Below are 24,229 nucleotides of genomic sequence, written 5' to 3'. Positions count from 1 at the left end.
GGGTTTTACGCCAGGTGCGTTCTTTGGCTCTAAGGTCCTGTTTGATCGTTTTGAGTTCTTTGGTGTACCATGGTTTTTGTCTGTGTTGGCTAAGGGTATTTTTTTGTGTATCATGGGGCAGACTTCCTCCGCTATCTTGGCATTGATGTTATTCCAAGATTGCAAAGCTGTGTTCGGGTTGGAGAGGTCCAGGGATTTGTTTGCTTTCTCAAAGGCACGGGAGATGTCTTCCGATGAGCAGTGCTTGCGGAAGGCAATAGTCTTGCTGGTGGCCTGAGTTTTATCTCGAGAGAGAGAGGATGAGGAGGGGGCATTGTTGTGGAGGTGGGCGTTAATGATGAAATGATCAGACCAGGGGATGGGAGTGGAGGTAGGGGTGCTGTGTGAGGTGATGTGCTTGTTGACAAAGAGGAGGTCCAGTGTGTGACCAGCCTTATGTGTGGGAGAGGTGATGAGTTGCTTGAAGCCTAATGCTTGGAGGGTGATCATTAGTGTTTCACAGGCAGGTGTGATAGGGTTGTTGTCTGCATGGAGGTTGAAATCTCCGAGAATGATTGCTGCAGAGTCAAGTTTGATGTTGTTTGTTATATATTCTATGAGGGGGGATGTGTCGTGTTCAAGTAGGCCTGGGGGGGCGTAGATGAGGCAGATCTGCATAGTCTTAGATTTAAAGAGGCCAATTTCCAGTTTGTGGGGTGGTTTAGAAGGGTGGAGTTTGAGTTTGAGGTGCTTTTTAGCGGCGAGGAGTAATCCTCCCCCTTTTTTTTGAGGCGGGGGATAGAGAAGATATCATAGGTCTGAGAGGGGAGTTGGTTGATGAAGACGTGGTCAGAATCTTTTAGCCATGTTTCAGTAATGGCACATATGTCGGGGCTGGCATCAGTAAGTAGGTCATGAAGAATTGGAGCTTTTTTGCAGATAGATTGGGCGTTGACGAGGGATATGACTAGTGAGGCAAGGCCTAAGAATTGTGTGAGGGGCGTAATCATGATGGGTATTAGTGATCTTTGGGTGATAATTGGGCAATGGCTGGTGGTATTTGTTTTGGGTCGGCTGGTGTGTGGGAGGATAGGGATGGTGAGACGGCACATCTCTGAGGAGGGAGACTTGCCAGTAAGAGGGGGAGAGGTATAAAGTGAGAAGGGGATGGAGGCAGGGAGTTATATCGACTGGAATGAAGGGCAGAGGTGCTTTGGCTCTTGGGTTTAAAGAGTCTGAGCTCTGGCTCTTATGTAACGTAGTTTGTGGTGCGGGGGGGGGGGTGGGTTGAGAGTGAGAGGGTCAAGGGGGGTGGATGGTGGGGGGTAGGATGCTTTGTTTTCTCTGGGATTGGGGTGGGTACTGAGAAGAATGCTGTAGTGGGAGGTTATCAGGTGGATACAATACATGTGCAGAAAGCAGGTGGAAGCAGGCGGATATGCAATACAATAGATGCAGGTGGATGCAATACAATAGCAGGCGGATATGCAATACAATAGATGCAGGTGGAGGCAATACATGTGCAGAGTGCAGGTATAAAACAGACTGCAGTTGGAGTGCAGATAAAATACAGAAAATCATACAGAATATAATATAATACAGAAAGCAGGTGGATATAGTACAAGTATGAAAATCAGTGCGAGATACAGGGCTAAGCACTGATGGTACAGTACAATAGATACAAGCTAGCAGGTGGGCCTTGCTGTCCGGCTCGTGGGGGGGGGAGGGGTAGGGCCTTACCCTGCGGTGGTATGCTGTTTGTTGTAGAATCCGACCGGGTCGGGGAGACTAGGTGGATAAGATCTGAGCTGGGAAGATAATAGTTATATTCTGTATGAAGAGTAAAGTGATCGTCATTGGTCCTGGACAGTTCAGCGGAGGACTGTGGCCAGCCTGTTTGGTGGGAGTTAGGTGGCAATGGGGTCCTTGAAGAGAGCACAAGTTAGGTGGTCTCCCGTACGTCAGGGTCCATAGAAGAGACACCCAAAGAGGCTCACAAAGGAGCGCACTAAGGAGCAAGCTCCTTAGGGCGCGCTCCTTCGGGTGCGTGACGCCCGGTGCGTGACGCCCCAGGACGCTCCGTTACTTTTAAGGGGCCAAATCCGAGCGGGGATAGGCCGGCTGGGGTGGGGGTGGGAGTGTTTCAACTCACCACGTGGTTGCAGCGTTTGTCTCTCTTTTTTTTCAGCTTTCTTTAATTTATTGGTTTTGGAGATTTTGATATTTAGAACACTTTCCATTATTTTTCCTGGCACTGAAGTCAGGCTAACTGGTCTGTAATTTCCCGGATAGCCCCATGAGCCCTTTTTAAATATTGGTGTTACATTTGCTATCCTCCAGTCTTCAGGTACAATGGATGACTTTAATGATAGGATACAAATTTTTACAAATAGGTCTGAAATTTCATGTTTGAGTTCCTTCATAACTCTGGGGTGTATACCATCCGGTCCAGGTGATTTATTACTCTTCAGTTTGTCAATCAGGTCTTACCACAGCTTCTAGGTTCACCATGATTTGCTTCAGTCCATCTGAATCATTACCCATGAAAACCTTCTCCGGTACTTCCCCAACATCCTCTTCAGTAAACACCGAAGCAAAGAAATCATTTAAACTTTCTGTGATGGTCTTATCTTCTTTAAGTGCCCCTTTAACCCCTCAATCATCTAACGGTCCAGCTGACTCCCTCGCAATCTTTCTGCTTTGGATATATTTTAAAAAGGTTTTACTGTGAGTTTTTGCCTCTACGGCCAACTTCTTTTCAAATTCTCTCTTAGCCTGTCTTATCAATGTCTTACATTTAACTTGCCAATGTTTATGCTTTATCCTATTTTCTTCTGTTGGATCCTTCTTCCACTTTCTGAATGAAGATCTTTTGGCTAAAATAGCTTCTTTCACCTCCCCTTTTAACCATGCCGGTAATTGTTTTGCCTTCTTTCCACCTTTCTTAATGTGTGGAATACATCTGGACTGTGCTTCTAGAATGGTATTTTTTAACAATGACCACGCCTCTTGGACACTCTTAACCTCTGTATACCGCCTTTACAAATTTACAGGTCGATCCAGTAAGGCCGCGGTAAAAACAGTGAGGTAGTGTCAGGCGCACCCTTCCTCCCCGCACGCACAGTTCTCTTCACTAACTCCCCGATACTCTCCTCTAATCGCATGCAAATGCATGCCGCGGCTGTGAAGCGTTAGGGAAGGGTTATGCCCGCGCAACCCATTTTACTGTATAGGCGCTGTAACAGCGCCTATACAGTAACCTGGGTGCGCTGGTACCTGTCATTTCAAATGACATTTGAAATGACAGGCACCAGGAAGTGTAAAAAAGTTTAAAAAGTGTAAAAAACAAAAAACCTGTGTGTTATATAAAAAAATAAAACAATTTTAAATACCTGTCGGAGGGCCGTGGGTCCCGGTGGGCGGCGGGCAGCCATCAGCGGCATCCGGTAGTCCCTTCTCCCTTCCTCCCTCCCTCCCCTGCCTGGATGAGCGCCAAAATCGCACGGGCGGGTCGGCAGCGGGGGGGGGGGGGGGGGCGGCAGCAGGATCCGGGAGCGGCGGGTAGGCGGCAGCGGGGTCCGGGGGTGGCAGCGAGATCCGGGGAGCCAGCAGCGGCAGCATGTTCGATCGGGCAGGCAGCTAGGTGGCAAAGTAAAGATGGCCGCCTGCACGGGAAAATCGTGCAATTGGCTGCTGAAGACGTGACGTCACACCCCGTGACGCCAAACGTCGTGACGTCACGTCTTCAGCGGCCAATTGCACGATTTTCCCGTGCAGGCGGCCATCTTTACTTTGCCACCTAGCTGCCTGCCCGATCGAACATGCTGCCGCTGCTGACTCCCCGGATCTCGCTGCCGCTGCCCCCCGGACCCCGCTGCCGCTGCCCCCCCCGGCCCCCGCTCCCGCCTCCCCGCCGCTCCCGGACCCTGCTGCCGCCCCCCCCCCCCGCTGCCGACCCGCCCGTGCGATTTTGGCGCTCATCCAGGCAGGGGAGGAAGGGAGAAGGGACTACCGGATGCCGCTGATGGCTGCCCGCCGCCCACCGGGACCCATGGCCCTCCGACAGGTATTTAAAATTGTTTTATTTTTTTATATAACACACAGGTTTTTTGTTTTTTACACTTTTTAAACTTACCATAGCAGGCCCGAGCCTTGCTACTTTTTCGTTTGTTTTTTTTTGCCCTGGTCCCGTCCGGTCTCCTGCAGCCCCGTCCGGTCCGGACGGGGCTGCAGGAGACCGGACGGGACCAGGGCGGGTAAGCAATGTTTTTACCCTACACTACACTACACTAACTCCTACTAGGGGGAGGCGGTAAACTAGCAGGTTAAGGCCGCGGCAGAACAGCGGGTTACGGAGGAGATAATATCAGCGCCCGTTACAGTATCGCAGGGGAATAGCTAATTCCTTCATTATACAGCTTTTTCGTTCATTTACATGCCGGGTGCGGAAAAGGTTATGCGTCTGTTTTCAGAAGCGATACGGACGCATGAAACTGGAGACTGTATCGCCGAATTGCCTTGCGCGCCCGAATTGTGCGCTACGAGCACGTTACAGACGGGCAATCCTCGAGCGGACGATACTGGATCGACCTGTTAGTGAAAACTGTTTACAGTTTAAAACATACATAATCGATAAAACCAAAATAAACACATTTCTGCAGACAAACAATGAGCTCCTATCAAACAAAAGTGCCATAACTCGCTTTAAATGTAAACTTAGGGTATTGGAGAGGAAAGGGGGGGAAGTAACTGCTCCTTTCAGGTTTTTTTTTCTAACTATTTTCCTCCTTTTATCAAAGTTTCCCTTTTTGAAAGTTTAGCACAAGAGCTGTGGATTTACTTATTGTCTCCCTTCCAGTCATTAAATCAAATTTGATCATATTATGATCACTATTGCCAAGCGGCCCCACCACCGTTACCTCTCTCACCAAGTCCTGTGCTCCACTGAGAATTAGATCTAAAATTGCTCCCTCTCTCGTCGGTTCCTGAACCAATTGCTCCATAAAGCTATCATTTATTCCATCCAGGAACGTTATCTCTCTAGCGTGACCCGATGACACATTTACCCAGTCTATATTGGGGTAATTGAAGTCTCCCATTATTACTGCACTACCAATTTAGTTAGCTTCCCTAATTTCTCTTAGCATTTCACTGTCCATCTCACCATCTTGACCAGGTGGACAGTAGTACACTCCTATCACTGTAGTCTTCCCCATCACAGAAGAGATTTCTATCCATGAAGATTCAATTTTGTATTTAGTCTAATGCAGGATGTTTATCCTGTTGGACTCTGTGCCATCCCGGACATAAAGCACCACACCGCCTCCCGGGTGCTCCTCTCTGTCATTGCGATGTAATTTGTACCCCGGTATAGCACTGTCCCATTGGTTATCCTCTTTCCACCAGGTCTCTGAGATGCCAATCAAGTTGTATTGAAGTTTTTCGATAGTATGTCCACAGTGGCTTTTGAAGAGAATACTGAATGGCTGAGGTCACTGTTGGGGGGAGGGGGGGGTATCTAGGGTGACGTCAGGTTTGAAACCTGATTCAGTCTCCATCTGCTAGCAGGAGCACATAACCCATGGGTCCTGAGTCCAGCTGTCTACACTAAGGAAAACAAAATTATCAGGTAAGTAATTTCTCCAATATTTATAAACGATCTTTAAAAGGGGACCTAATTGTAAATAAGGGGAGCAGTGAGCACACTAACCAGTCGTACCTCCAAGTATTGAAGGAAGGTATGAGCAGGCAGCACCAAATATCCACGAGGAACATATTAGAAGCAAAACACTTTATTTCAATAGCAAAACAGTTCTTAGAACAATGCTGATAAAATGCTGCTTGTTTCCAGCTGAGAGATATAGTTTTCCCATGGCTACAGGCAACATTTTGTCAGCATTGTTCTATGAATTTTTTGCTTTTGACATAGTGTTTTGCTTTTAATATGTTCTTTGTGGACATTTGATGCTGTCTGCTCACTCCTTCCTTCAGTAATAGAAAAGGGGGATGACAAGCAAGGTGATCAAATATGCAGACACAGTTATTCCAAGTTGTTAAATCATAATTGGATTGTGAGAAATTACAGGAGGACCTTGGAGACTGGAGGTCCAAGTGGCAGTAAGTGCAAAGTGTTGTACACAGGGAAAAATAATCCAAACTATAACTCAATGTTAGGTTCCATAGTAGGAGTCACCACTCAGGAAAATGATCTAAGTGTCTTCATGGACAAGTTGTTAAAATTCTTGGCTTGGTGTGTGGTGGTAGTCACAAAAGCAAACAAGGTTAGGAGTTATTGGGAAAAAGAATGGAGAATGTCTTCAATCTTCTGTATTGCTGCATGGTGAGATCACATCTAAAGTAGTGTGAGCAAGTTTGGTCACCACAATCTCAAAAAAGATATAGCAGAACAGGAAAACATTCAGAGAAGTGATAAAGGGAATGGAATGGTTCTCCTATGGGGAAAAGACTAAAGAGATTAGGACTGTTCAGCTTGGAGCTGTGATAGACTGCACGCCATTCATGATTTTGTAATGGGTAAATGTGAATCAATTGTTTACTCTTTTTCAAAAAAATTGACTGTAAGTAGCACATTTAAAAGAAATTGAAGAAAATAGATTTTTTCATGTGATGCATAATTAAGCTCTGGAATTCATTGCCAGAAGATATGGTAAAGGCAGAAAATGTAACTGGGTCTAAAAAAGGTTTTGAGCAAGTTACTGGTGGAAAAGTCTGCAAACTGTTAGCCTTATCACTGGGTGTACGCAACATGGGATCTATCTACTTTTTAGGATCCTGCCAGGTACTTGTGACCTGGATTGGCCATTGTTTGAAACTGGATGCTGGGCTTGATAAAACCCTTAGTCTGAGACAGTATGGCATGTTCTTATATGATGCCTTTGTCATGCTGAGATTATGATCCCTTTTGCATTTCCCTGCCAAAAATACTAGTAGTCCACATGTTTGGAATGTTGTTGTTTTTTATTGTCTGGGGAATTGATCTGCAGACATAAAGGGAAAAGCACAGGACGGCTTCTACGGCCAAGTTCAAACGCAAAGCTCATCAAGCAGCATTGTCTGAATTCTCAAGGTGGCTCCTCACCCAGTGACAATGTTGCTTTGTATATAGACAGGCTTAGGGTGGCAGTTACATGGGGGTAATCTGCACAGAGTAGCAATTATTACCCTAAGAAATTTGGGCAGACTGGGTGGAGCATATGTGGTTTGTTTTTTTCTGCCGTCGTTACTCTGGCATTATTTGCTCTTGTTAATGGACTCCTTTCCTTCCCATACAGCAGGAGATGATGGAGAAGAGTGGATTGCAGAAAAGAAGAACAAAACCTCAGTTGGACAGAGCAAAGCTTGCAGTCAGAAGAAGAATTGCACGTAGGTGTGGCTGTTTCTCTTGGAGCTTTGTCCATCTAGGTGCAGTGACGCGGCACAAGTCGTCTTAGCAGTTGGAACTGTGCTGAGAGAATACTCACTCAATTGTTGAAGTGGTGCTGTCTGTCTCGCTACAGACAGCAAGCAAACCTAACTGCTACGTGGTCCAGCAGTCAGTTTTATTTATTTATTTTTATCTGATCAGATTTATGGTCCGGGTATGATGCAAAATACGGTAACACTTTCTTTCCAGCAGTCACAATACACGTGACTAGGACAATAATTAACACAGACAAACCTGCCTTCTGCAAAACAGACAAAATACCACATTGTTACCAGCATCGTTGGCAGTAAAACACCAGAGAGATGCAGAAGCTCTGAGCTACTAGAAACACAGAAACATGTAGTATGTATTTATTTGTCGGGGTCCATCACATCTGTTTACATGTTGGTGTGGAGAGATAGTAGGACGAGCGTGTCACTATTTTACATGGAGGAGGCAAATCAAAAGTATAAGTACCCCCCCCCCCCTTGTAATGCCCATTGCCCAGAAACTGCTGCTCCCAAATAAAAAAAAAATTTTGCTGGCTGTCATTTAAAGAAACCTCCCCCCGTTTGCGTAGTATTTCTGGCATCAAATTGCTGCAGACGTTCATTAGCAATGGCATGAGCTGTGGTGTCAAATGCCGCAGAACGATCAAGCAAGAAGATTGTTGTATTTTGTTCTTTGAAAACCCGACTGGCTGGTGGGCCCCCAGGACAGGGTTGGGGACCACTGCTCTGTTCCATTCTGCTGGCCTGGTAAATAGTGTGGCTAGATGTGAGGTATTGCCCAATTCCATATTCTTATGGACTCCAAACAGAGAAGAGATCCAGTTCCTCCTTGTTTGTTGATGTAGAGCATAGACTCCAGATTGTTTGTTTGTATTAAAATGATCATCTTGGATATCAGTTGCTGGAAAGTTAAAAGGGCAAGACATGGCTCATAATTCTAAGAGACTGATGTAACAGTTCATTTTCTGGGTAAACCACTTGCCCTGTGTTTGGAGGACTTGGTTTATGCTCCCTAGCCTAGGGGTGAAGCATCTTTAGTTAGGTCAGCCTAATGTGATCTGTGAAAAAGAGAAATGAGTCATCAGCTTTTCCCTTAAAAGTCACCAAGACAGAAATTTGGGTTTCTTGGTCACATCTGTCTGATGTTATAAGCTTTGCAAAGATTGATGCCAGTGGGTTTAAGATCTATTGAGACCATCTCATATAGAATCTGGCAATGAAGCCATACAGACCCAAAACCATTGCAAACTGTGGTTGCTGGGCTGTGGAAATTTTACAGATGTTATTGATAAATTACCTAGTCAGTAGGAGGCAACAACAGGCCCAGTATCCTGTTTCCAACAGTGACCAATCCAGGTCACAAGGATCTGGCAGGATCTCTAGGGTTGACAGTTTCTATGCTGCTTATCCCAGGGATATGCAGTGGATTTCCCCAAGTTTACCTTAATAATGGTTTATGTACTTTACTTCCAGGAACTTGTCCAAACCTTTTTTAAACCCAGCTAAACTAACAGCTTTCACCACATCCTCTGGCAATGAATTCCAGAAATTAATTATGCATTGAGTGTAAAAAAAAATATATATATTTCCCTATTTGTCTTAAATGTATAACCTAGCAACTTCACTGAATGTCCCCTAGTTTTTGTACTTTTTGAAAGTCTTGGGATCTCTGTATGGTACTCACTCAGCTGATCAGATCACTTTTTTGAGTCCATAAATACTTGTCATCTCAGGTATTTAACTTGGAAAGTGGTGTTCTTATTACAGTCAGTTCTGCCAGAAGAGTTGGTGAGCTTCAAGCCCTATTGACTATACACAGTTCTACCACTACAGAGTAGTTTTGCATACACATCCACAATTTCTTTCCAAAAATGGCCGATTGCTATTTTATCAGTTTGTTGTTCTTCTGGCCTTTTTATTCCTGAGATTTCCAACACAGAGCTGAATTTACCTTATATGCCTTAGATTATAAAAGAGTTCTCTCTTTCTACATCAACAGAACTAAAGGAGTTAGAACATACACAGAGTTTCTTATGACCCTAACAGACCTGGGCTAATGATCAAAACAGTTACGTACAAAATAGCAGTCAGATTGCATGCAGTTCCTTTTGCAGTGCATAAGCAATTCTCTTGTTAGATGGCCATATAAAAGCACACACTAAGAGCAATGGCAGCTTTTCTAACTCATCTTTGCTCTACATTCATTGAGGAACTATATGAAGTTTCTACATGGAGTTTAATGTACAGTTTTTTGAAGGGATGAATAAACATGTGGACAAAGGTGAGCCAGTAGATGTGGTGTATTTGGATTTTCAGAAGGCATTCGACAAATTCCCTCATGAGAGGCTTCTAAGGAAACTAAAAAGTCATGGGATAGGAGGCGATGGCCTTTGTGGATTGCAAGTTGATTAAAAGACAAGAAACAGAGAGTAGGATTAAATGATCAGTTTTCACAGTGGAAAAGGGTAAACAGTGGAGTGCCTCAGGGATCTGTACTTGGACCGGTGCTTTTCAATATATTTATAAATGATCTGGAAAGGGGTACAATGAGTGAGGTTATCAAATTTGCAGATGACATAAAATTATGCAGAACAGTTAAATCTCAAGCAGATTGTAATGAGTTGCAGGAGAACTTTGCAAGAGTGGAAGATTTTGTAATTCTATATATTATGTTTTGAATTATGTTGCAAATTGCTTAGGAAGATATTTTCTGTTAGGCGATAAATAATTTTAAATAAATAAGATTGGGTTTCCAAATGGCAGGTGAAATTTAAAGTGGACAAGTGCAAGGTGATGCATATAGGGAAAAATAACCCTTGCTGTAGTTACACGATGTTAGGTTCCATATTAGGAGCTACCACCCAGGAAAAAGATCTAGGCGTCATAGTGGATAACACATTGAAATCGTCGGCACAGTGTGCTGCGGCAGTCAAAAAAGCGAATAGAATGTTAATTATTAGGAAGGGAATGGTTAATAGAACGGAAAATGTCATAATGCCTCTGTAACACTCCATGGTGAGACCGCATCTTGAATACTGTGTACAATTCTGGTCACCTCATCTCAAAAAAGATATAATTGCGATGGAGAAGGTACAGAGAAGGGCAACCAAAATGATAAAGGGGATGGAACAGCTCCCCTATGAGGAAAGGCTGAAGAGGTTAGGGCTGTTCAGCTTGGAGAAGAGGCGACTGAGGGGGGATATGATAGAGGTGTTTAAAATCATGAGAGGTCTAGAACAAGTTAATGTAAATTGGTTATTTACTCTCTCAGATAATAGAAGGACCAGGGGGCACTCCATGAAGTTAGCAAGTAGTTCATTTAAAAGAAATCGTAGAAAATTCTTTTTCACTCAGTACATAGTTAAGTTCTGGAATTCATTGCCAGAGGATGTGGTTACAACAATTAGTTTAACTGGGTTTAAAAAAGGTTTGGATAAGTTCCTAGAGGAAAAATCCATAAACTGCTATAATTAATAAGCAATAGTAGCTTGTGATTTATCTAATGTTTGGGTTCTTGCCAGGCTCTTGTGGCCTGGTTTTGGCCTCTGTTGGAAACAGGATGCTGGGCTTGATGGACCCTTGGTCTGACCCAGTATGGAATTTCTTATGTTCTTAATGCATGCATTTACCTCTTGGTACTGCCTGGGTACGGACTCTTATCACAGTATTAAATGTGGGCAATCAGTACAAACATTTTTTTTTGAAGTTGACTCATAATGTTTGTTCATCTACTTCCGGCCATGCACCTATTGCTTAGGTTATCTCAAGGGAGAGTATGGATAGGGTAATTCAGGCAGCTTGGGGATCCCCATGGGATATTGAATTCATCTTGCTTGTCCATGAGAAAAGCAAATTTGCCTATTTGTAATTGGTGTAATCCATCAATAACAAGATAAATCAGTTGCACATCCTCTCCACTCTCCCTGGCGTTTAAAATGTATTTTCTGATATGAATGAGGAGGCCTTGTGGTACGGTGCTCACTGCACATGAGCAGAAAAACCTTTTAGGCCTTTCTAGTTCCATTTGGAATCAGGCAAGGTCCTCGCATCCTGTCTCCAACAGTGGTAAATTGAAAAGGGAAGTCCACTTCTTGCTGCCTTTCCCAAGGCTCCCTGGCTAATAATGTGATAGGCACTTTTCCGCCAGGAGCTTGATCTCGTCCGCTGGCCACAGCTGAGTGAAATAAATACTTTCTCCAGTTTGTTGAAAATCTGCGAAAGGGTAAAGAACCATTCCTTAGCTACCAGTTCCACCCCAAGCATGAGTTTATAAATCTCATCTCTTCTCCAAGCAGAAGAGCCCTAACCTGTTTAGCCTTTCTTTATAAGGGGGGAGTTCATCTCCTTTATCATTTTTGTTGCCTTTCTCTGTACTTTCTGCCTTTTTTTTTTTGAGATGGGATGACCAGAACCACACACAATATTCATGATGTGTTAAGACTGGTAAAAGACAGGAAACGAGATTAAATGCTCAGTTTTCACAATGGAAAAAGTTAAACAGTGGAGGGTCTCAGGGATCTGTACTGGGACCAGTGTTTTTTTAATATATTTATGAATGATCTGGAAAGGGATACTTGCAGATGACTCAAAATTATTGAGAGTAATTAAATTGCAAGTGGATTGTGATAAATTAAAGTAGGACCTTGCGAGACTGGAAGATTGGGCTTCCATATGGCAGATGAAATATGTGGACAAGTGCAAGGTGTTGCATATAGGGAAAAATAACCCTTGCTGTAGTTACACAATGTTAGGTTCCATATTAGGAGCTACCACCCAGGAAAAAGATCTAGGCATCATAGGGGACAATACTTTAAAATATTCAGCTCAGTGTGCTGCAGCAGTCAAAAAAGCAAACAAATGTTAGGAATTATTAGGAAGAGAATGGTGAATAAAATGGAAAATGTCATAATGCCTCTGTATCGCTCCATGGTGAGACCGCACCTTGAATACTGTGTACAATTCTGGTTGCTGCATCTCAATAAAGATATAATTGTACTACTTCAGGTCAGAATTCAAATGCACAAAAGGTGAAATTGCCAGGAAATATAGGATAGTGTGGTTGCAATAATCATAAAAGGTGTGAGGTTTGATGGGTGATCAGAAGGTGACAGGCAATATAATTTTGTTTCATAATGCGTCTTCAGGTCCTTTTTTGTCTGTTCCAAAGTGTCTATAATCATTTTAAATTAAAATCACAGTTATGTATTTAAAGTCATGCAAGAGAGGTTTCAGATCCCAATGCATAGTCAGAGTCCCTGATAACTCTGCGACATCTCGGTGAAGTCCTGAACTTGCTTTCAAGATCTGCCTTGTCAAAGCAGAGGTGGTTATTGGAGAAATGATGCACCTCCATTAAGCTATAACCTGCATATCTGCTGCTGCGTCAGAACAAGGCTTGTACTGTAGCTATCTCGGTTTTAAAAAAAAAAGAAAAAGAGGCTTTGTAGGAAGCACTTGCATCACTGGAAATAGGACATCAGGGAAGGGCTGCCATCTTACACGGAGTCCAAGAATGGATCTAGGGTTAGGGTTTGTTTGCTTGATAGCAGGCAAGTAGCTTTAAATGCACGTCATGAAGGTCAAATCAGAGCATGAAAAGTTAAAGGGACACTTGGAGGATGTGCTGCTGCTTGTTAAAGCGTGGAGTGAGGTAATACTGAAATTAATTGTGCACCATGTTATAAATGTGAACTGAGTGCAAACTGTAGGCAGGGCTTTGTGTTCTGCGGTGGCCTCAGAGTAAGGTGGTTTATTTCCTTCTTGTAGAGATGACTGAGGAGGAGCAGCTGGCTCTGGCTGTGAAAATGAGTGAACAAGAAGCCAGTCACATGAGCTCACAGCAGGAGGAGGAAGAGGAGCTCCTGAGGAAGGCTATTGCAGCAAGTCTTAATGTAACTGTCTTATACTCCATGATGCGACTCAGCTCTCCCCCAGCCAGGAGAGAAAAATGGAAACCCTGGGCTGCTAAATTTGTTTATGTAATTTGGAAGTAAATAGGAACAAATAAGGGCAAATCAACTGATGATAAATGAAAAGCAATTTGTCATGAGCCCCATCTGTAGTGGATGAGACCCTGGACAAGTGCTTCTTGGGTTGGGATGTAACTACTAAACGGTTAACCAAGAAGTATAATCTTTAGTTTTGAGCCTGACCCTTTCATAGATTAGCTCACAGCATCCCCCAGAGAAGTTTGACGGAGGCTGGTGCTGCTCTGGACTGGCTTTGGCACTTCAGACTTGTAGGCCTTGGGGTGGGATTGTCACAATACTGACTCAGCTCTGCCATGCCAGACAGTATTCAATGACTGGCACTGTGCCTTCCAGTCTCCTGCTCTGTACTTGTTAACGGTAAGATCAGAGGTTCCCCAAACCAGTGCTGGGGGCCCTCCAGCCTGTCAGGTTTTCAGGATATCCACAATAAATATGCATGAGCTAAAATCCGCATGTTATGGAGGCAGGATGAGACCAATCGTGTAGTAAAGGGAAACTTTTTTTTATTAAAACACAATTGCCCAACTCAGGCCGAGTTTCACCTTAACCATGGGCTGCGTCAGGGGCTTAATGGGGCGGTATGGAAATGTAAAATAAGTGGGTGATATGTTCCAGCGGTGGCTCTATGCAAAATGTTCTTAAAAGGTGGTGTGAGATCTGTGGGTAAGTCGCCACTCATGATCAGGGATATTCTGTATTTAAAGCAACTAGGACACCCCCCTCCCCCCCCCCCCCCCCCCCCCCCCCCCCCCCCCGGCTTTCCTGCCAGTGGGAAGAAGGGAAGGAAAGAAATGCACAAAGGTCTTTTGAATGAGGTGAGAGGAAGGAACAGGAGGTGGGTGAGATATGAATGGAAGTGGCAGATCATGGGGCAGATGAAATGGGATCATGCAGGGTGGGAAAGAGTGCATCACGTGGAAAGGGGGGTGTGAGGGAATATACAGACAACTCCCTCATTCTACCTTAAGAAGACCAGCTCAAGCTTTTAAGGGTCATCCTTAAGGCAGAACGCCGCAAGAGATTCTGGGTGAAGGGAGGTTCTCTTTTCACGTAGATAAGCAGCTGAATTAGCCATGCTGTCTGGATACGTCTTCCATGCCACCAGGTGGCGGAGCTCTCTATAGTAAAGACTTTCAGCCGGGTGCTCCCTCCTACATCCTCTCTGTTCCCTGTACGTACCCAGATCAGTCCAGAGTCCTGGGTTTGCCCCCCCCCCCCTCTAACGGATGGAGACAGAAGTTTAACAAACAAAACTCTGCCTTATATAGGCTGGTGCCACCTGTAGTCTGGCAGTCTTCTTCTGTCTCCAGCAGGTGGAGGAGGTGCCAAACCTACAGTCTGGTGTGAGAGAGTGTAGATAGGTTTAGATAAGGAATACAGATTATTTGAAGGTACGAAGGACCGCAGTGTTTTCCTGCAGGTCATAGCCTCCCAGGGGGTGGTGAGGTCCTGAGGGGACCATCCCCCCCCCCTCTGTTTCAGAGGCAGCTGAAGTACGGGAGTAGACAACCCCGATTACCAGTTTGTGGAGATCACTGGGGGTGACACTGGGGAGCCCTGCTCACTCCCCCTAGTTTGATCCGGGACCCCGAGGCTTATTGTCAGGTATTTAAAAAAAAAAAAAAAAAAAATTTTCTCTTGGTCTTTTTCTTCGGGGATCGACTCTCCCTTCTCTTGGGTGCTAGTGGGGGCTTTTGGGCTCCATTTCGCCGTGTTTGCGTTCACATTTGAGGGGTTGCTGTTGAGGCGGCATGCCGTATCGGGCCGCGTGGCTGCATTTGTCGCGCAATGGTATTTGCACCGACTGCCTTCCGGGGGGAGAGGGAGCCTCCATGACCTGTGGCAGGGTCTAACTTTGGGTCCAAACTGTGACCGGCGCCTTTAGGGAGTTGCACCCCCCGGCCTCAGGTCCGTTCCCGCGAAACGTGGGAACGGGTGCCATTTTAGGTGCGTTCAAGTCACTGCCTCTGGGGACGGGCACCATTTTAGGTGCACTTGGGTCACTGCCTCTGGGGACGGGCGCCATTTTGCCTCCGTTAGCGCCGGCAGCCCCCACAGTGCAAATAGCACGTCAGTAGGAGGACCCTCCTCTGTGACTATCCCCACAGCGAAGGGTCCCTGAGGGGGACAAGGCTGAGGGGTCTGGCTTGCCCATTGATGCGGACCCCAATATGGGGGGTGAGGGTACGTCCTCAGACTCTTCTTTCTCCTCTGACTTCGTTTTATTAATGCATAAAGCCTTTAAGGCCCGGAAGGCGGGGAGGAAGAGGCCGTACAGTCATATCTCTGCCGGAGACCCAGAAGCGAGCCAGGTCCGACCCGGAGCCAGGCCCCTTGGGGGCACAGCGTCCCTTGCGCACTCAGGCACCGGTAGGGGACACGCCGAACTGGTACAGAAGGGTCTGCGGGCGTCCCATGGAGCGGACGGGAACGACCCGAAGGTGGTCAGGCTTTTTCCAAGGGTTGAACTGAGTCCACTCATTCCAGCGATACTGGGAGAATTGGGGATCCAACTGCCACAGGAAGAGTCGTGCTTAGGGGCTATGGATCCAGCGGTGCTGGGGCTCTGGGGTCCACCCTCTGCTTTCCCTTTTCATTTTTCAGCAATGGATTTGCTTTTCAAGGAATGAGATACTCTGGATTTGGGCCTTAAGGTTGCGAAGGCCATGGATAAGCTTTATCCCCTGCTGGAGGTCGTCTTGGAACTACTGAAGGTTCTGCGGTGGTGGCAGTCACTAAGAAAACAACTATACTGGTCACCGGGGGGGTGACCCTTAAGCATTTGCTGGATCGTAAGCTGGAAGTTCAACTCAAGAAGATCTTTGAAGTTTCAGCGCTGGGAATCAGAGCGGCCATTTGTAGTAATTTTTCCTTGTGTGCAGGTCTTCGTTGGGTGCAACAGCTCCTAACCAACGATTCGCTTTCGCAAGAGGAAGTGCTGCAAGCGGGACGCCTTGAGGCGATCATTGCTTATAGCGCGGATGCCTTTTATGACCTGCTCCGCATGTCGGCCAGGTCCATGGTATCAGCATTGTCAGCACGCCGCTTATTGTGACTTCATAACGGGGCAGTGGATGTGTCTTCAAAATCTCAGCTGGTATCTTTACCTTTTAAGGGCAAGCTGCTGTTTGGCAAGGAACTGGAAGATCTGATTCAGTCTTTAGGTGAAAATAAGATGCATCAGTTGCCAGAAGACAGACTGAAATAGAGAGGGGCCTTTCCTGCCAGACCTAGATTGCGTGAGGTCTGAGACCTCAGACATCACGGGGCTCTGTTTCTTCCTTTCGCCACAATCCCAACAGGCAGCAGACACAGTCCTTTCGCGGGCGACGTTTTGGTAGATCGGGCTCCACCCTGAACGTTTCGGGTGGCAAGTCCTCACAATGATGTGCAGCCGGTCCATTCCTCTGTTCCAGTAGTAGGAGGTAGTCTATCCCTTTTCTACGAGGAGTGGGCCAAAATTACATCGGATCAGTGGGTTCTCACTGTGATAAGACACAGTTACACGTTAGATTTTGCACGCCAACCCCAACAACGATTCCTGGTGTCGCTATGCGGGCTTGCAGCAAAGCGCCGGACAGTCCGGGAGACTTTACAGCGTCTTCTCGATCTCTGCGCTATTATTCCGGTACCCTCCACGGAGCGTCGAAGAGGCCAGTACTCCATTTACTTTGTAGTACCCAAGAAAGAGGGAACTTTCCGACCCATCCTCTATTTGAAACGGGTCAACAGATGTCTGCGGATTCCTCAGTTCCGTCGGTTCGGTTGGGAGAGTTTCTGGCATCCTTAGATCTCACCGAAGCCTTTTTACAAATCGGGATCCGGACAGATCATCAAGGGTTTCTAAGGTTTTCCGTGCTGGGACAGCATTATCAGTTTCAGGCACGGAATTCAAAACTCCAGAGCAGACAAACTCAGCAGGATATTTCATCCTCACGAATGGCAGTTGGACAAGAAAGTAGCCCAATGCCTATTCACGATTTGAGGTCATCCCTCAATCGATCTTTTTGCAACAGAACACAACACACAGCTGGAAAGCTTCTGTTCAATTTACCTGAGCTCACAAAGAATTGCATCTGATGCCTTTCTCATCAGTTGGTCTCACAACCTACTGTATGCATTCCCCCCCATACCTCTCATCTCCCGCATCATACAGAGATGCATCGAAGATGAAGCCGATCTAATCTTAATAGCGCCAGCTTGGCCAAGACAACCATGGTACAGCTACCTAGTTCGTCTATTGATATGCAACCGCATTCCCCTGGGAAGCAACCCTCAGCTGCTAACCCAGGACAACGGGTATCTCCTACATCCTCTTCATTCCTCCCTACATCTCACAGCCTGGAGGTTGAACAGATTGCATACCAACACCTAGATATTTCTCCTGCTCTTCAAGAGATCTTAGTATCCTCGAGAAAACCTTCAACTCGACTAAGTTACAAAAGAAAGTGGTCTCGCTATGCTTCGTGGTGTTCGACAACAGAAACAAAATCCGTTCACTTGCCCACCTGAACGGCTTCTTTCATACCTTCATGTAATCTATAATGAAGGCCTGGCGACTTCTTTACTCTGAGTTCATCTAAGCGCTATTGCAGCTTACCATACTTATCTTAATGGAGAACCCATTTCGTGTCGTACTTTAGTCTCCAGATTCATGAAGGGAGTGTTAGTCTACACCCTCCATTACAAAAACCACCAGTACAATGGGACATTAACGTGGTCATTGAACAACTAATGCTTCCCCCCTTTGAACCATTAGACACTTGTCACCTTAGATACCTTTCATGGAAAGTACTTTTCCTAGTTGCGTTAACTTCAGTGAGAAGAGTAAGTGAACTGCAGGCGCTAGTCCACTATCTGCCTTATCTGCAATTTCACCATGACAAGGTGACTCTTCGCACTCACCCTAAATTCCTACCAAAGTTTTTTTTCCAGTTTCCACATTAACCAGACTATAACCTTACCAACTTTTCATCTGAAACATGCAAATGACAATGATAGAAAACTCCACACTTTGGACTGTAAACGTACACTAGCCTACTACAAGTTGTGCACTACTTCACCTAACAGACCTTCGCAACTCTTTCTATCTTTCAACCCGAACGCGCAAGGACGTCCAGTGACTAAACGAACGCTTTCCACATGGATTTCGAACTGTATCCAATTTTGCTATCGGCAACGTTCGCAAACTCTTCCAGTCCAAAAGCGCACCAAGTTCGTACGCTGGCAGCTTCGATGGCCCATCTCCATGAAGTTCCCATCATAGATATTTGCAAAGCTGCAACATGGTCATCACTGCACACTTTCACATCCCATTACTGTTTGGACAAACAAACTGTGAATGATGCACTAATGGGTAGGACTATCCTACAAAAGAGCACATGTTCCTTGCATATACAGCCTTCAAAGGAACTGTCCGCCTCAAACTCTGTATTGAGCTAATTACAAATTACACTAAACGATAGCTCAATACTTCAACAGGGGACTCCCAGACAGCATGGCTAATTCAGCTGCTTATGTACGTGAAAAGAGCAAGTTTGCTTACTGTTAATGGTGTTTTCCGTAGATAGCAGATGAATTAGCCATGCTGACCCACCCGTCTCCCCAAACAGTTCCAGCAACATCTTCACTTGCTTTAATACTGACTGAGGAGCTTGAGGTGAATCAGAGAGGATGTAAGAGGGAGCACCCGGCTGAAAGTCTTTACTATAGAGAGCTCCGCCACCTAGTGGCACAGAAGACGTACCCAGACAGCATGGCTAATTCATCTTCTATCTATGGAAAACACAGTTTACAGTAAGCAAACTTGCTCTTTACCCTGCCATAAAAACCCAGGCCTAGAGAGCTTGAGGAGGCCTCAGGATTCACCCAGACAGAGTAAGTTTATCTGATAGTTATGCCTGACATAAAGTGAGCTACTGTTTTGGTTTCTGCATCTTTGAAGCACTATAATGAAATACTTGCACCAGTATTAAGCTGGCCCAGTCTTATTATGTTCCTGAGGTATTCCTAAGGCTGCAGCAGGCCTGAAAACCCTACAGGGGGTAAGGATCATAGTTTTAAAAACAAAATGTATATGAATATGTTGAGGGCCCCACAGAGACCGATCTTGCCCTGCACCCTGCTAGGGTCAGCCTGACAAGTATACATGTTGCATTGATAAATTCCCGGATCAGTCCAGACTGCTGTGAAGGATGCAGTGAGTGAGTTCCCATGCGGGTAATATTTTAGGTAAATTACCATTTTGACTTGTTTATATCTTCTTCATCTTAGAACTGTTATCCATCAGATTCCTGGGAACAAAGCACAGCCCTTCCTGAACAGGCTATGCAGGTGGAAGAGGAAGTGCACTTGGAAGTTCTTGGATTTACAGAGGCCATTTCCGATTTGTCTGAGAGCACACAGGCTACCTCTGATGGACAGACAGCTGTGGCCAAGAGCCCCGTGGTGTTACTGCAGCGACTGAGTCAGGATATTGTGGACAGCTCAAGCATTATCCTGTCACCAGGAAGAGAGAATCTTTTTGCAAAGTTGATAAAAGAACCTTTGACCCCCTTAGTAAGCGATTCCAGTGACTCTTTATGTTCCTCTCCTTGCAGCCCCATCTTCCCTTGTCGATCCCTAGATCAGCTGGTTCCTCGGAAGCTGTTTGCAGATTCAGGCACAAGACTGCAAGCAGAAAGCCAGCAACTGGATAAATGCTCGGACATAGCTGGAAGTCCAAAGCTGGAACCCAGTGCTGGCTCTCAGCCAAAGCAGGATTACAGGGCTGAGGAAAAGGAGCAGGCAGGAACAGGCAAAGGGGCAGTGCACTATTACTGGGGCATTCCATTTTGTCCCAGAGGGGTGGATCCCAGCCAGTACACTCAGGTTATTCTGTGCCAACTTGAAGTGTACCAGAAAAATCTGAAACTGGCACAAAGGCAACTACTGCAGAAGAAGGAGTATGGGGAGCCAGTACTGCCCTGCACATCTGCTTTGAGACTGAGTGAGCATGATAAAGGGAATGAAAAAGATGTGGAAAGCCAAGGAGCCACAGAAGAGGCAGGGCAGGAGGAAAAGAGAGGGGAGGAGGCTGGACCTGCAGGCTGGCAATCCTATGTAAACAGTAATAAATCTCTTAGGAGTCCTGTGCACGATCAAGAAGCAGAAGTGGAGAGATCTGAACCAGCAGACACAGCAGCCAGCAATGGCCTGCAGGTAATGGGATGTGATGGCAAGAGATAGCAGGAAGGGGATTAGCACTGAATACTGTATCCCTAATATTGCTTCAACAATTTAATGTTCAGTTAATCAGGGAATGCTATTCCTTCCTCTCCTCCTAGTGACTGTGATTTTATTCCTCCTTTTCCTTGTAGCTGTGCTTTCTTATTCCTCTTCCTCCCCCTAGTGAGTGCTTTATTTCTATTTCTTTGGTATTTCTCTTCCTGTGCTCCTTGCTACCTGGCCTAGTGCTAGCTGCTGTTGCACACTAGGTGGCAGTGCTGTCTTGGGTTTGATCTGTGCTTCTCATTTGGTCCAGTTTCATTCCCTGTTAGATTGCAAGTAACTTCTAGAGGCTTTTTGCCAAGTGGCTGCTTTTGTGTTTTAGCACAGTCCAGTCCTTCAGTAGTGAATTATTGCCTGCTTGCCCACTGACGTGCTTTTTATGTTTAAGCATTTATGAGATGCCCATACCAAAGCCCTGGTTGATGTACAAATGTACAATCACAATAAAATAGCATATGAACAAAACCATCAAAAATACAAGTACCATTAAAATGAGTAAAATAATTAACAAAATAAAATTAGAACATAAAATCTCCAACAACTGAATGCTTGCATTTCTTTTCTAGGTTTAACATTTATAATCTTTGTCCTTTTAATAAGCAGACTGAATTAGTTATTACAGGTAGGTGACATTTATCTGGCACCAAATGGACTCGTCTCTCCAAACTAGAGCTCTGAGCTCTGCTGAGCATGTGCGGGAGTTCCCGTGCGGGTGTTGCCTCGATCATTTTTTTGTCCGAGCACAGTATGGACGTGAACTCAATCTCTCCAAATATTTTTTTTCTCTGAAAGTCCTTATAACCTTTTAAATTTGATATTTTTTCTTCATTCTCTTCTTAAGTTGCCTCACTGTCTCTGCAGCTGCACAATAGCACTTTTCAGTGGCACAAAAAAAACAACAAAACGTGGGCTTCTCTTCCATTATGTCTGGCCAGAAGAAGAATTCAACAGTGGTGCAATTTTTAAAGTTGTAGCAGTGGAAAGATTGTCCCTCATCGACAGGTATGAACTGTTACTGATGATTTGGCCCAGGGCATGACCAGAAGAACTGCTGTACCTGTGGATGAATGCATGCAGCATTGTAGGGCGCTTTGCATCAAGAAACTGCGTAAATCTCTCTGGAGTCACAGTAGGATCTCATCTGCTGCCTCGTCTGCCTTGCTGGGAATAGAGCTGAGCAGGAGCTCATCTAAAACTCCCCCATCTGCTCAGGTTGAAGCTGTGGGGTCGAGTTCCATGAGAGGCCATGCATGGAAGACAAAAAATATCACTGGAGCCATCGCCACCTGCATTAAAGACAAGTGAGGTTCATCAGTACCACCATTGATACAGTCATCATGGGCACTATCGGCGTAAGCAGCTTTGTTGTTCCCAATGCATGATGCATCAACTTGCCCAACGCATCTTCCACCAATGCATTTGATACATGATGCGCCGAGGTGCTTGAATTGAGGCCCACTGATGCACTTGAGGCATGGAGCTCAGACTTCACTGAAGTGTACAGCCTTGATGTACACAGATGCCTCTCTTCTACAATCACATGGCACTCATGATCTTATACTACATGATTCTGCGGTGCAGAATGTAAGGACACACAATGCAACTCTGATGCGATTGACACAATATTGAAGACCTACACCAGATTTCTTGACATGCATCTCCAAAGACCTGTTAAAGCATACCAAAACATCCAATGTGTCCAAACACGCTACCCCATCGAAGCCACCGACCCATCCACTTCAGACTTCAATGTATTAGGTCACTTTGCTAACACAGTCGACACAGCCCATCCTAGATCTGCAGGAGAAGGGGGTCAGATTTCCTCTGCCCCCTCCTATGACTAGTGGCGGAAGGACTTCACCTGGAGACTATAGAACCGGTATCCTTTAGAGTACTGCTTACTTCTAACAGGCCACCTATTCTCATGTAGCAGCCTATCTTGATCATAGAAGAGGATGTCCCTCCACCTACACCAGGCCAGAAGGCACATCAATTGCTTAACCAATTTAGTGAAGAGTTTCTTTCCTTTCATCTCCTTGCTCAGAGAGGTAATGTTCCAGCCTCTCCTTTCCACTGTCTCTATAGCACCAGAGTCCTGATCTCTCCTATAGGGGGTGAACTGATTATCAGAACACTTGATTAGCGATTTCTTCATTGTCTATCACAGTAGATTCTAGTGTCAGAGGTTTCAGACCAGGAAGCCCCTCTGTTTGCCCTCTTTGTCATTGAAATCCTGGATAAATGAGCCAGTTCATTTAGATTCAGATAAAGATTCTACAAGTGGTAGCTCCTAATATGGAACCTAACATTGTATAACTACAGCAAGGGTTATTTTTCCCTATATGCATCACCTTGCACTTGTCCACATTAAATTTCATCTGCCATTTGGATGCCCAATCTTCCAGCCTCACAAGGTCCTCCTGTAATGTATCACAATCCTCTTGTGATTTAACTACTCCTCATAATTTTGTGTCATCCGCAAATTTGATAACCTCACTCGTCGTATTCCTTTCCAGATCATTTATATATATTGAAAAGCACCAGTCCAAGTACAGATCCCTGAGGCACTCCACTGTGTACCCTTTTCCACTGAGAAAATTGACCATTTAATCCTACTCCCTGTTTCCTGTCTGCATTAAAAAATTAAAGCCTTTCCTACCTGCCACTGAGCAAGGCTACTACTATCCACAACCACTCCTGGATTGGAGTAGGGCATCCGCCACCTCCATTGATCGGACTATGAAGCTTTCGATTCTGTTTCACGTAGCTCCTCAGCTTCCATTGAGGCTAGACATGTGTATAACTTTGCGCAAGGAGCATCTGCGAGGTTGTCCATGAAAAACTAGTGGACCTCCTCTGCTTGGGGCACAGTCTTTTCAGCAAAAAACCCTGGAAGATGGTTGCTTAGGTAAAGGACCAAAATGTGGCAGTGCAATTGCTCTTGATGTCTCTTGAACAGCCCTCCACAGTGTGACATCACATCTACCCATATAAATAACCATACTTCCACAGGAAGTCCTACCGTCTTTTCAACAGTATCATCTGCTGCCTCTTCCAGCCCAGCATCAACAGCCACTTCTGCCAAGCCTTGACAAAGAGATGCCATCAGCTTAAAAACTGCACAACAGGTCTAGCCTAAACCAGGCTTACTTTTTGATCCCTCAAATCAATCTGTTCTCGACTCTGCCAGTATGGGGAAGAATCCAACATTTTTTGAGGAGTGGCATCAAATCACTAAGGACGCTTGTGTCTTCCAAACTGTGCAGTCTGGGTACAAGTTGCATTTTCTCCTGGCCACCATCTCTCTATATTGTTCAGCACTTCATCCCGATCCATCTCATTTACCACAGCTTTGTCTGGATGTCAAATTGCTTCTCCAACAACAAGCAATAGAGCCAATCCCACTGTCTCAACATATATGGGGTTTTATTCCCGATTTGAGTCATCTGAACAAACATATTATTTCAAGGGTAACTCTCAGCATGATCCTTCTTTCCATACAGAAGGTTGTATGGTTATGGGCCTTGGATCTAAAGGATGCATATGCTCACATACCC

General features: G+C 45.3%; 1 protein-coding gene across 11 annotated transcripts in view; it reads left to right on the top strand.

The window, feature by feature from the left end:
• The window catches only part of UIMC1 (ubiquitin interaction motif containing 1), an 80,000-nt gene that overhangs the window by 16,773 nt on the left and 38,998 nt on the right, over positions 1–24,229 (top strand). For 10 of the 11 annotated variants that reach the window (XR_003853492.1, XR_003853494.1, XM_029584052.1 and 7 more), the window contains 3 exons: positions 7,272–7,362; positions 13,180–13,304; positions 19,677–20,603. Coding sequence is in view for 9 of the 11 variants with exons in the window: in XM_029584050.1 (XP_029439910.1) it covers positions 7,272–7,362; positions 13,180–13,304; positions 19,677–20,603 (1,143 nt within the window). In the remaining 2 variants the exon portion in view is untranslated. The remainder of the gene's footprint in view (positions 1–7,271; positions 7,363–13,179; positions 13,305–19,676; positions 20,604–24,229) is intronic. The other variant, XM_029584051.1, reaches the window with a different exon arrangement.

This window comes from Rhinatrema bivittatum, chromosome 18 (genome assembly GCF_901001135.1).
Source record: "Rhinatrema bivittatum chromosome 18, aRhiBiv1.1, whole genome shotgun sequence".
NCBI classification, from domain to species: Eukaryota; Metazoa; Chordata; class Amphibia; order Gymnophiona; family Rhinatrematidae; genus Rhinatrema; species Rhinatrema bivittatum.
This window is presented reverse-complemented; position numbering and strand designations above follow the sequence as displayed.